The sequence below is a fragment of the Bison bison genome, unplaced genomic scaffold, assembly GCF_000754665.1.
Source record: "Bison bison bison isolate TAMUID 2011002044 unplaced genomic scaffold, Bison_UMD1.0 scf7180017864531, whole genome shotgun sequence".
Lineage (NCBI taxonomy): Eukaryota > Metazoa > Chordata > Mammalia > Artiodactyla > Bovidae > Bison > Bison bison.
In genome coordinates this window covers 9,394,983-9,409,062 of record NW_011495081.1, presented here as the reverse complement: position 1 = coordinate 9,409,062, position 14,080 = coordinate 9,394,983, and the positions used below count along the sequence as shown (strand labels likewise).

The window sequence follows — 14,080 nt, the reverse complement described above, 5'->3', positions numbered from 1 at the left end:
TTCAATATTTGCTTTAAGTGTGTGAGCCTTCAAGCTTAGAGTCAACCCTACTCCCAGCTGGGAAGGAAGGGAAGGACAGTAGTTCATATTGGGGTTCCTTGGCTGACATGGGGTCACCTGGGCTGGCAATAATCAGGGAGACCACAGTGAGACAGCACGGCAGAACCTTTCGGGAGCAATATTAGTGATCACAAGTCAACCTGCCTCATGGCAGACTTTTGCTGCCTGGAGTGATTTTTCTAGAGGTGTGATCATTACAGTAATTATGGCAGTAATGATGGTCATTACAGGGTATTTCTCCAGATCATGCTTCTGAGAGGCAACACAAGATCCCTGGGCTTAAAACCTGGCTTCACCATTCAACTCTACCAAGTCAACTCAGCCAAGTTGCTTAGCCTCTCTAAGCCTTAGTTTCCTCATTTGTAATACTAGGATAACATAATTACTGATAGAATTAAATGAGAACATAAAAGATGAAATACGGGGAATCACCGATACCTGACCGTTGATCTACAGAAATGGCAGTTTCAGATGGTGCAGCCTAACACGTGTATAGTGTTCAGAACGATGCCACCAGCACACGGTAAATTCTCAGGAAAGGCTAGTTATTATGCCATGTGCGGTGGGCAGGGGAATTATGCTAAAGACTTTACAAGTATACATCATTTAGTCTTTAAAACAATGTGTGCATGGGTGTGCATGCTCAGTCACTTCTGACTCTTTGTGACCCCATGGACTGTATCCATGGGATTTTCTTGGCAAAAATACTGGAGTGGATTGCCATTTCCTCCTCCAGGGGATCTTCTTGATCCAAGGATCAAACCTGAGTCTCCTGTGTCTCCTGCATAGCAGGCAGATTCTTTACCCACTGAGCCACTGGGAATGCCCCTTTAAAACAATGCCCTGTGACAATTATTATCATCCCAATTTATTTGGTTAGGAAATCAAATCTCAGATCCTTTTAACAAGGTCCCTCATTGGCATGTGAAGGAGCTGGAATCAAACCCAGGCCATTCTTTCTCCAAAATCTATGTTCTTAATCACCCTGGTAAAATGCAGTGTTAAACTGAGCACCTGCCTGAATTCTTCCTGATTTTTTCAGATGGAAGAATTTTCTCGAAAGCAGTCATCCTCAAAGTGGAGTCCGTGTCTGAGCAGAATCAGCATCACCAGAGAAATTACTAGAAATACAAATGCTCAGGCTTCATTCCACTCCTCCTGAAGCAGAAACATTTAAGGATGGGGCCCAGCAGTGTAGTTTGATAAGTTCTCCCCGTGATTGTGATGCATGCAAAGAATGTATAAAAACCACTTTTGGGGAGACACTGACTCATACATCATTAATAATTAGCAGGTTCCATGATGGTAACAGTAAATGACAAAGCAGCTCAAACTCACCAGCTGATTCAGATGCGTGAGTTGTATAGGATCTTCCACTGGGGTCGCGGGACGAGCCGTAGTCTCCTGTAAGTAGCAACAGAGGGAAGTTCAATTCCATACGCTCAGTTACGTTACATCTGGGCTTCCTCACCTGTGCATTTTCATACATCCCATCACAAAGTCTTTTAAAGGTAACCAAAAATAATGACAAAGGAGTTTCGAATGGGTCCATGATATGAATTATTGTTCATTGCTTCCTTTACTGATGAGTGGGTTAGAGCGTCAATCAAAATTTTAAAAACTGGGACAGCACAGACCAGTAAGGATGACCATAGGAAGTGTGGCTTCAGTAGAAACCCCCAAATTGTAACTCTACCAAAAATACTATGATGTCTTGGCAAGTCTGAGGTTGGGATTTGATGTGTCTTTGACATAACGATTATATGCTTTGAATTATGATAGATGTGATCACTGGGAATGCATGTACTCTGTGGCTTAGGGCATGGGACGTTTAAAGAGATTTCTCTGAGGCGGGAAATTGAGAAATGTTTTGTTTGTTCAATAAAGTATCTTGGGGTTGGGTCAGTAAGGATTCAAAAAGAAAATTCAATTCAATTTAGAGAAAATAAAGTCTGAAAATAAGTGAAAAAGAAATGGGGAGATAACTAACATGTGTCTAAGGTGGCTACCTGGTTATTAGAATATATTTCAAATCATATTTTCCAAAAACAAATCTGTATTTTCAATACCAAGAGTTAATATAACCCCATCTTCTCCAACATCCATCACCAGAAGGCTTTACATTGAAACAAGTTCATGAATTGCTAAAATTTGGATCCACAGGTCAAATCTCGGGTTCAGAATATGGAAACTCTGGTTCCTCCCCCTCCTGCCCGCACATTTCCTAAAATTATAATGAAATCTTGAAGCAAAACAAAACAGGTTCATAAAATGGCTATGGTCACCCATTACGAAAGATTCCTCTAAGAAATACACAGTAATCTGATCTTCACAGTGTCCTTATTTAGAGAAAGTAGAGATAGGCGATCTGTAATCTCTTACACAATTGTATGGAGGAGATAGATTGCGTTGTTCCTTGGCTGATGGTTAGAAAAACTGAAAACAGCATTTGCTGAAATGCTGACACCAAAGCACTCAATACCACCACCATCACCACCACCACCACCGTCACGATCTTTTTCACCACTACCATCACCACCAAGACCACAGCCACCACAATTAAGGATGTTTTCAAAAGAGGGAGAAAAAAATATATGGGAAGAAATTAGCCTTATCTGAGTGTTCTGGAAGAAAATCAAGGATGATAGATTGTTTAATCCATGGAGAACTATGGAAAATCTGTCTGCACCACTGCAGAATGCAGAAGGAATCAGGGTATGTAACTATCGATTTTGTAGAAAGCATTTTATTTACTAACAAATAGGCTATGTAATCCTTTGAGGCTACTGTAACTGTTAAAATTGCCATTTAAATTCACTCGGCTGCATAAAGGGCCCTATTTTGCCAAGAGAAACCAGGCAGTGCTCTAAAATTCATTTCTCCAGAAGAATACTGGCACGGCTACTTGGAATTTTTAATAACTGAGGGCAGCACCATGCCGAATAAAGAACCAGCAGGTGTAAAGGGGCTTTGTCCTGCCAATGCTGTTGAGGTCAGGATTTTTAAAAACTGTTTCCCTTGAAGCCCTGAGATGGGCAGCCCAAGCATGTGGGCTCTAAGATACAGGCCAGGCACATGGCATTCTGTCCCACAACAGTCATGGCATCACACCTGTCATCTGCCTTATATATTGAGTTCCCATGAGATTTATTGTTCATTTGAGGGGGTATGGGGTAGGAAAAGACATGTGCTACTACATATATATATGTATGTATATGTTTAAAATAACGGATCTTTAATATTCCTTAATGGTTGAATAGTAAGAACACTTAAATATCTGGCACCAGGAAGAGATAGTTCAATTTTAGTTTCTTAGCTAGGGTAAGTATTTTGCAGTTCCCTTTTCTTCAATATTAGTTTCTTAATGCAAACAGAGAAACAAAAGTAGAAGTGGGAAGGATGGCTAGATCCACGTGTAACTTAATTGAATAAGTCATCTTCGATCAACTCTTTGCTCTTACAAGAGAAAGGGTCAGTTCAGTTCAATTCAGTAGCTCAGTCATGTCCGACTCTTTGGGACCCCATGAACCGCAGCACGCCAGGCCTCTCTGTCTGAGAAAGGGTAGCTAGTCATAATGTAGATTAAATCATGAAATTTAAAGTGTACACCATAATTAGAAGAGGTATCCATCCATAAGCCCTTCACCAAAAATAAAATTCACCAATCTATCACCAATAAAAGAATAATTTCAGAGCAAAGATATTAGTATAGGGAAATTATTCACAAGTTGGATAAAACCTTACAAAAGCAGCATATATTAGCTGAATCAAATGAAACTGATACTTGACTACTTTTACTTACAAAAATGTCGATTTCATATGGTTCAGTTAAATATATCAGAAGGTCAGGAATAAGACAAAGAAAGAAATTCTACCATAACAACCAAGTCACAAAAAATAAATGGAAATTACACAGGTAAATAAAAGCATTATTCATCTAAAGTAAATCTACTGCATTAGAATGATGACCTGTGATGAAAGCCATTCCCACGACACAAATCAATCTAATTACAGTCTACACAGAGAAGACGTTCTTTACTATATGAAAGTATATGTTGTTTCTTCCTATAGAGAAAGCAAACCAGATATCAAATGGCCAAATTACCTGGTAAAGTAAGATCAGCCTTAGAGGTGGAATCTCCAACAATAGTAACTTCAGTAACTCCAGGGGACCCAGTCTTAGTAGGGGTCACTGGGGTGAGGGTTGTGTATTCATTTGTGTCTGGAGAATGAGTGTAACCTTCCACTGAAGCAGTTGCATCTTCAGGAAGATTTCCACCTCTTCTGCCATCGTTCCTATCTGTGTGGGGGTGGAATCAACGGTAAACCCACACTGGTAAGATCACCACCCAAAACATGCTTGTCTTCAGCATGTGCAAATGCTGCAAAAACTTTTCACTTGTTATTTGTGAACATGGAGCAAAAGATGGTGCAGTTTGTCACCCTATTGAACAGAATCAATATTTTGCAGTCAATACCATCTGGACATCGTTCCGTGGAAGAGAGTGGCGGTCCTAATATCTAGAAGAGACATTCATTGCAACATCTGCCTGGCTTATTCAAATACAGTTTATGCCTCTACAACTGTTACCTTGAAACTCGGGTACTACATAATCTTGAGTTCTTACTCAATTGAACCCACCGCTGATGAAGAGGAAAAAACATGTTACTGAATTGAAAGGTAAAATGAGGCTGTGCAGTTGGGATAGCAAATGCAAAGTTTCAAAGATGTGAGGCTTTGATTATTCTTTCCTTTCCTTGAACTGCTTCTTGGTCACCTGCACCAGGGATTTGTGGTCCAGAGGATAAATGGCAAAATAATATTATTAATGCAAGGAAAATAGAGAGTGCTATAATTCAGATTTTTCCACCCAATCACACACCAGCAATCTGTTACTCTTAAACAAAGTCACTAACTCTAGGGTTTAAGAAACCCAAACTTGAAGATTAAGAAAATATAGTTTGCATTTAATAGACAATGGCTGCTAAGAGATCTACCAAGCAGAAAAGTCAGAGAACCATCACCAGCCACACCTTCTGATCAGGAGTAACAGCATGACAACAGCCAACTGATGTGCCTCCACCAAAGACACTGCAAAAGCACACATGGTTGATTGATTTTTCTCAATAGCTGAAGCCACGTGGGCTTTACAGTTCTTACTGATAGATGTTGGAGCAGCAGTCGTTGAGTGGCCTTGGTCTTCTTCTAAGCCGCCATGCGATGGAGAGAAGCTGTGAGTATCACTCTGCTCTGTTTCAATGAGGGATGAGTCCAGTATTAATTGGGGGCCATGAGACAAATCCTCCATTATCTGCTGACAGGGAGGATCTGATACAGTCAGATGGGTAGGTACATAGGAATACCAAGGTGTTTGCATGCCATTCTCCTCTGACTGAAAGAAATGCACAACAGAATTCTGCTTTGCCCCTTAGCTGGTTTTGTTTTTCTGTATAATAAACAAGGTGAAGTGCCAAGATGGAATCTAAGCCAAAACTTTGTCCACCCTGGATCATCCTGGCCCAATTATAGCACTGCTTCCTGTCACTCAGGGAAAACCCGAAAACACAGAGACAAAGCAAAAGGAACACTTGAACCCCGGTGCTCCTATCAGCCACCAAGAGCAATGTCACTGTGTGTAAGAAGTGTGACTACAGGGAAAGTAAACGCCAGCAGAGCAGGTAGTGTACCTGTAACCACAGAAGAGGAAGAAGTTCATCTAGAATAACCTGCTCAAGTAACTCAGATCAAATTTACACAAGGAAACACTTAGGTCACCACTGCACTCCATGATTAGCTTTTTAATCTCATTTGTGGATGAGGATTCTCATCAATGCACTGAAAGGCCAGGAAACGCTTGTCTGGGCAAATACAGGGCCCTCACTGATACATATCAATTTCTGATTGAACCGTTGCCCATATCTGAAATGGTTTTCATTGTTCTGAGTTAATTTATTTTGTGTTCTTCTAAGAAAAGGACTGACCTCTGAGTTACAGGTGTAAGCACACCATAAAGCATACCACTAAACCATGTCCACTACCCAGTAAATATTACAACCAGGAGAAAGACAGCCAACAAATCCCAAACCCCACAACACAACAAGTCAACAGGGGCATAAAGGAGGACTATACGACCCTTCATTGGCAGGGACCAGTTTTAGGCTTATTTGCATCTCCTTTGAAGCCTGGTTGCTGGGTTATTTACATTCTTGACAATGAACACATGCTTGTTGATTTTTCCCCTTTGCCTGAAAGGGCTCACATGAAAAGACTCTGCCCAGTATGTCTAGCAAGCAGTGAAATGAGGCCCTCGTAATTCTGGATTTCTTTAATACTCTGCAAAGAAATTATGAATGACTTTATGTTGATCTCTGGGATAGCCCTGCACCTATGGTGGATGTTAAGGCCACTAGACGTTTAGCATTGTTTCTGCCAGATGTTTTAGTGATAGGAAGAGATATGAGCAAATGTTCTTCTTTTATTCCCAGGGCCCTGCCACATTTTGACAATGTCAATTGTCAAAAAATTGTCTTGATCCTCCTCTACAGGCTAATGTGATTCCCCTACTCTCTGAGATTATCTAGCCCCAAACCATCTTTTTACAACCACTGAAAAATGCTACCCTTCTTCTGCCTTGATTGAAAGATGGGACTCACAAGGAACTGGTCAGTTAAAACAGAGAGATACCACCACCCTAGCTGTGGTCTTCAATTTCACTAACTCAGAGCAGGAAAATCAAGTGGAATGGAGTCCCACATCCTTTTCCTTTTTAACATAAAGAGGAAACCACCACAAATGAAGGTATAATCAGATTTAAAGAACCACCCAGAAAACAAAGACAAGGGAGACAGATTTGATATTCTGAGTTGAGGTGAACCACACAGCACTGAATGAGCTAGACCACCACCAAGCCCTGCATCAGGGCCAAGGAGAGCAAGAGCTGAAGCAAGAATACAGGTCAAGAGGCTGAGTGTCTTTATCCTTACGAGTTGTCATTGAGAGAGGTCCTGTCCTGTCCAAGTCTCCCACGGAACTCATGTTTGGATCTGCAGAAGGTTGAAGCGTTGTACTAGGGCTGGTGTCTGTATGTGAAGGAATTAAACCAGTGTTATTGCTTTGTTTCCTAACTGCTATTTGAAGGTCATTTCTGGTCTAGAGATAAATAATGCTTACATTCAAACCTGCATGAGAGGAAAGAAAGCACATACTAATTCACATCTCCAGAACTGAAATAAATGATCATTTCTCCAAAAGGGCCTCCCAAGAAGTAACTGGCTTTCATTTAAAGGCTGAGTGGTATGAAAACTACAATCTTTGTTGTTTTTTGCTGAGTCTGGAAGAATGCTAAATGAGTACATGATGGGCCTCCTAAGCCTTGCAGAGAGACAGACATATAACCCATGTGTGACTTGTCCTGTTATATACAAATGATCTATGCATGCAGCATGCTCAGTTGCTTCAGTCTTGTGAGACCCCATGGACTGCAGCCTACCAGGCTCCTCAGTCCATGGAATTCTCCAGGCAAGAATACTGGAGTGGGTTGCCATGCCCTCCTCCAAGGGATCTTCCCGACTCAGGGATCGAACCCGCCTCTCTTGTGTCTACTGAATTGGCAGGTGCATTGTGTACTGCTGAGACACGGGGTAAGCCAGTGATCTGACATGTGGATAAAAGATAAAGTGCACTGGTTCAGGCACAATTTTGTCACACCCTCTTGACTTGGCAAAAAAAAAAAAAAATGTTTTTACAGTCCTCTTCCCTCATTTTCTCCTCTTTTGCTTCATGAACTCAAAGTATAAATCAAATCAGCATCCCATACCATCTAGATGGAAGCCATGGGGATTTCTAGGGCAAAGAATAAGCATTGGATATCAATGAATCCTTCTTCCCATACACATACGTAGGAGATGTCTTTGGAATGTAACATGTATAATGTTGAACTACATAGAAATTTCACTGAACTATTTATAGAAGCTGTTTCTAATAACTATCACAAATCAGTTCTGCTGAAATAACAAGTCCCGAGTGAAACAGAGGCCACACAAGCCATAAACACCACTGCTATTGCCAGTTCTTGGATTCAAAGCCCACCCACTCTGCTGCCTCTGGGGAGGTTTAATCTGTTCCAAATGACTCCAGAGGGGAACACTGGAATATTAGGGACCCACATCTACACTGTAGCCTTTCCACTGCACATCAGGATCTTCGTAGAACAAAATGTGGCTGACTCTATTATTTTAAAATAATAGTAGTAGTAGTAATTGCTAAAAAAGAGGAAAGTCTGGCTAATCCAAGTCAAAACCCCAAATGGATATTCTCCCAGAAAATGTCCAGCCTGCTGATGGTTCTAGACACTCTTGTTCATCTTTCCTTTTATAAGTAGAATCCTTTAAGAGGTGTGACACCATTCTATGGTTGAAGCCAATTATAATGTTCTTGACATCATCAATTTGATGAAAACCCTTTCTGTTCATCCACATGAAGACAATATTGACCGTGAAGCTCTTTTACTGGCTTGGTTTTCCACAACGGGTATCATCAGAGCCTCCAGCCACCATGTGCATAAAATGTGTGTTTGGGTCTACACGCGGCATTTCAGCCGCACAACATAATGGCCCCAACCCCACCATTCACACTCATCTTTCTTTGTGACATATGGATCCACTCACTCTGTCAAATTCATTTCCTTGGCTTTCTTTCCTTTAAACCTCTCCTTATATGTGTTTTTTTCCTTAAAAAAAAAAAAATTCCCCTACTTCCTTTCTCTGACTAACCAGATTTTTTTCCCCATTTTTCAAAAACCAGATCCAATCTACCTTTCTCTGAGGTTCTCCAAGGGATCCTCAGAATTTCTTTTGTGTTTATTGCTAGCAATGTTCATTTGACATCTATTACTTACTATCTCATACTGTTAGATCTATTTTGAAGCTGTTTTCCTAGCTAACTTTTAAGTCCCTTCAGAGCATGCATGTGACTGCTAAGTCGTTTCAGTCATGTCTGATTCTTTGCGACCGTATGGACTGTAGCCTACCAGACTCTTCTGTCCATGGGATTCTCAAGGCAAGAATACAAAGTGGGTTGCCATTTCCTCCTCCAGAGGATCTTTCTGACCCAGGGATCAAACTCACGTCTCTTATGTCTCTCACATTGGCAGGTGGGTTCTTTGCCATCAGCACCACCTGGGGAGCTCTACCTTAAGAACATGGACCATGAATTATCTGCACACTGCGTGTCTCCATAATGCACTGAACATAAAGTACAATTACATTAGTGGATATTTAGTATCGTCATACTTTAAGGGATATATGATCACTAATATTTGGGTACAACATAGTTACAATGTTCTGGAGAAATGAGACCACAGAAACTACTGGATTCATTTTGGAGATAACTTTGCTTAACTCAATACTGAGAGACATTATGTTGCATTCTGAGAACTCGCTTCAATAAGTCATGTGCAGTGCATACCGTTGGGAGTTTGGATCCAAAAAATATATTTGAAACTATGACTGAAAATTCATTATCACCATATTTGTTCTCTTGGTTGATCTCCCTTTGTGGAATGTTACATGTCTGTGATCAAGACATCTTGTTAAATTTTAAAAAATTAATAAAATTGCATAATTCTATCCATGGATTTAGAACAGAACATGGATTCTTCTTCTTGGCAAACACTGGGAAAAGAGGGGCACCACTTGCTACCAATTCTTACAGATTCTCTCAGGAAAGTTGTCACCTGATTCTGATAAAGGAAACATTTCTTTTAAATTTAAAATTGTGTCAAATACAATAATAATCTTCCACTGTTGTCGAGCTCTAGCTAGTCTTTTTCTCACTCTCTCTTGTTTAATTCTGTTTTTGAATTGCATATAGGTAAATTGCTGTTTACTCACTAAGTTGTGTCCGACTCACCACGACCCCCATGGACTGTAGCCCACCAGGTTCCTCTGCCCAAGGGATTTTCCAGGCAAGAATACTGGAGTGGGTTGCCATTTCCTTCTCCAATAGGTAAGTAAGAATGGTAATTAAGAAAACAATGATTCCATCCTGTATAAAAGCTGTCCATGCTTTAAATTCACAAACATTTCCCTGGTGGCTCAGAGGTTAAAGCATATGCCCACAATGCGGGAGACCCGGGTTCGATCCCTGGGCCGGGAAGATCCCTGGAGAAGGAAATAGCAACCCACTCCAGTATTCTTGCTTGGGGAATCCTATGGATGGAGGAGCCTGGTGGGCTACAGTCCACGGGGTCATAAAGAGTCGGACATGACTGAGCGACTGAAGGAGGAGAAGGGTGGTGCAAATCCTAAGTCACTGAGTAGTGTATTTTATTTCTAAATTTCCAGGAGTAATTCACACAATTTTCCGGAGTCTTTTAGTTACTTGTTTGGAATTTTTGACCTCTAACATTTCTCTACCAAAGACAAGTTTTATCGTGGGTCTATAATGGAAATAGTCACTGGATCTATCACTTCATTCTTTTTAAAACCCTGCACTTGGAAGTACCTGGAAAAGAAATCTTGAGACTACTCCTCTTCAGAGAAAATGACTTCCATTCCCATCATTTTAGGACTAATCCTTCTTTACTCTCCTGCCAAATTCTCCGCTCTTGCCCAGGACTTCAGATTCAGATGTATATGCATATCAGTCTTACTAAGAAAACTAATTTTGGAAGAAACAAAGTTCTTCTGGAAAGCAGACTGGTCTAAAGCCAAAGGGATACTTCTAGGAAAACAGCCATTTGGTGGCTTTCTAAAACATAATATATAAAAGAGCTCAGAGATTATTACCCATCCTTCTTTTTGTTTGATGACCTCGCCCCATTGGATGCGAGACTGGGTCGAAGACATAAGTCCAGGAACTGTCCTCTTGGCTCTGCGTTGTTACTCTTTGATGAGGATGGCTGACGTGCGTCGAGGCTGTTGTGACTATGCAGTTTAAGCAATTATCAAAGTGTTAGTTGACATCTAGCCAGGGATACACTGATTTTTTTTTTTTAAGACTATATTCTCTACTCAAGACAACAAAACCGTCTTCTGGGTCTAGAGGGCTGGGAAGTTGCATAAATGCAGAAAGTTTTAGCAGGTATAGTTTCATTCATGCTCATTTTCCCTGGCAATCAGCATGTGAACTAGAGGATGCAAAAGCACTAATAACTTCTCTAGTGGGTAGATGAGAAGTTATAGTAAAGATGGAGGAGAAATAGTTCTTCACCCACACCACATTGCCACCATCCCTGGAAGGAGGAAGTGCAGGAGTCCAAACACACGAGATCATTCCTAGACAACCACATCCCGGTGAAACGCACGTGAGGCCAGTAGAGATGCAGGGAAGGAGTCAGGTAACAGCTTCCCCACCCCCCAGACAGACAGGAGAGTCAATGCCATTCATCTCAAAAGCATGAATGGATTCCATTAGAAGCAGTACCACCCAACAGTGAGATTATGGCACCAGTGACATAAGAATGCAGCACGTGCTTTGGCTTCATTCTGAGCCAATGAAGACGCAGAGGTAGAAAAGATGACAATAGTGACCCTTGGCAACAACCACATCATATAGCCAGTTACTGAATTCATCCTCTGACAGCTATGAATCCAGAAGCTGCCACACACCGGAAGAACATCATGCGTTATATCCTATTTTGCAAATGGAAACACAGGAATATTTCCCACTGCTATCAAGTAAGGATATGGAATTCACATTCTTTTACAAGACAGGATGCATTTCAAGGCTTCCATCACACACGCATAGGAGCTGGCAGAGTGAAGCTATCAGGCAACGCTTAGGAATGACAAGAGATGACAAGACTTGACTCCAGTCTCCCCAATTCCACAGTTCAAGTATAGAGGCGGGTTTTTTTTTTTTAATTAAGAAGAAACTATTGTATATTCGAGGAGAAATCTCCAAATAAACATGACAAAAGGCTAAATGACACCAGACAGGTGTTTGTCTCAAAATGTCTGGCTCCATTTCTTCAACTACTGAGAGTTTTCTGACCAAAAGCCTTCTAACAAGCCCAGTATTTTATAGAACTGTGTTGTAAAGCCTGGACCCACATCATGGAGAAGATTCCTTTACAAAAGAAAAGGTAGTATTTTATACAATCAGAGTCTCTTCTACAGTCTCCCCAGGGGATGCCGACATTAGATCCGAAAGTGACACACGCAAGGACATATTCTCTGTGTCTCCTTTCTGTGTCTGTATCCATTTCTGTGATTTATTATGAGCACGTAAGGGCTGGCTCTGTGACCATGTGACTGCATGGTCATTGATTAAGAGACTGTAACATCTTGTGACAATTATTTCCAATTTTTCTTGTTCACTGTCCTTAATGCCCGGCATTTAACACCCGAGGAAATTTTCACCCAAGTCTGCCTGTGAGACCATGCATTACCAGTTGTCCCTGCTGTTGAATGAGAGTCTTCTTTTGGTGTGTGGGGAAATTCCCCAGGCCTTCCACTCTCAAACCACTGCTCTTTCTGGGTAGATGTTTCTTCTGCTGTACTAGTAGCGGGTGCCTGGGCTGTGAGAAGAATGTCCATGGTGAGCTGTTACTGTTCAATTACTTTCCTTACCAAAACATAGCTTTCTACCTTAAACACATATACAGGTGGGACAGGAGGCAGAAAGGGACAGCAAGAAAGAGAGAGACCACTGGTAACTTTGAAGGGGATATTAGAAATCAGATGGCCTTTAGTCTAAATCCTTTAGTCCTTTCAGGTGAGAAAACTGGGGCCCAGAGAAGTTGTGATTTGCTCAAAATCACATCGCCAGATCAGCACAGTTATAACTAGATCACAGTCTATGAATTCCTAGTACTATTCTCATTTTACTAGAGTTTATGGCCTCACATACCCTGCCTGAAAGAACTGTTTATTCAAAAAATTAACCTCTTGTCTTCAGTGATTTGAGGGAGAGGAGTATATTATATAACAATCTATGATGAGATCAGCCTAGTAGGAAGGAAGGAAGCCTTCTCAAATAGTGGTCATATGACTCAACATCGCACACACTGGGAAATGTACCAGCAGTGCATTTGCCTAGCACGAAAGATGCTGGGAATGATTGAGATGTTATTCCACTGACATGTTACGAGGTTATGTCTATGGAGCCTCTAAAATTGTCAAAATCACATTTTAACAAATTTAATTCAGTAGAAGAAAACTCTTCTAGCCAATGTTTGACATTATCTAAAACCTTTCTAACCAGTGTTTGGCTTTATAAGAGCGTGTGACAGGCTTAAAATTTCAAGCACTCAATGTTGTAATTGTCTAGTTTTAAAAAGGACAAAATGAATGAAATAAAATTGTACCAGGGTGCCTTTGGGAAGAATCAGAAAGTCATTGACATTTTCATCCATTGTGACTAACACTGAAGTTCTGTTCATCAAGAAAATGAGAGTGTTAAATACTGTACATCAACTATACCTCAATAAAAAAAGAAAAAGAGACTGTATAAACTTGCCAGGCTGAAGTACAGTTTGCAGCTTGTAAAACTTATTTCATTATTTTAGAAAATAATGTGTGTGACTTGACAACAGCAAAGACATTTAAAAAAATAAAACTTACTGCCCTCATTTTACCCTTGCATTGGCCAAAACATTCCTGAAGTTAACAGGTTATCCAGAGGGAGGGGAAAAAATAAAAATCTTAAGTTTTACCTCCCCTGATTAAATCACTACCTCCTGACAAATAATGAAGATAGAAACAACACTGGATGTAATTACCAAAAAAAAAGAAAAAAGAAAATTTAACCCAAATATAAACTGATTAAAGTCAAAAAGAAAAGAAAAGAAAAAGAAAAAAATGCACACACTATTCTGTACTCTACCACTATCTTTATAAACAGAATGATCCTTTAAATAGCCAGTAACCCTCTGTTGTCTTCAAAATATGGGTTAGCAGACTATAGGATTTCCATTGCAAATACAAAGATTGACTCTCTTCTAGAAGCTGTAGATGTTTTTTTGATAAAGCCTAGAAATCGCCAGCCAGAATCACTTGATGTTTTGCAAGTCCTCAT

At 40.5% G+C, this 14,080-nt stretch overlaps 1 protein-coding gene across 9 annotated transcripts in view; it reads right to left on the bottom strand.

Annotated features, from left to right (window-relative positions):
* Positions 1-14,080, bottom strand: part of CD44 (CD44 molecule (Indian blood group)) — an 88,688-nt gene that overhangs the window by 14,455 nt on the left and 60,153 nt on the right. For 2 of the 9 annotated variants that reach the window (XM_010831846.1, XM_010831848.1), the window contains 6 exons: positions 12,453-12,581; positions 10,849-10,986; positions 7,045-7,140; positions 5,222-5,311; positions 4,166-4,360; positions 1,399-1,464 (listed from right to left, as the gene is read on the bottom strand). In XM_010831846.1, the coding sequence (XP_010830148.1) occupies positions 1,399-1,464; positions 4,166-4,360; positions 5,222-5,311; positions 7,045-7,140; positions 10,849-10,986; positions 12,453-12,581 (714 nt within the window). The remainder of the gene's footprint in view (positions 1-1,398; positions 1,465-4,165; positions 4,361-5,221; positions 5,312-7,044; positions 7,141-10,848; positions 10,987-12,452; positions 12,582-14,080) is intronic. The other 7 variants (XM_010831847.1, XM_010831851.1, XM_010831849.1 and 4 more) reach the window with 7 other exon arrangements.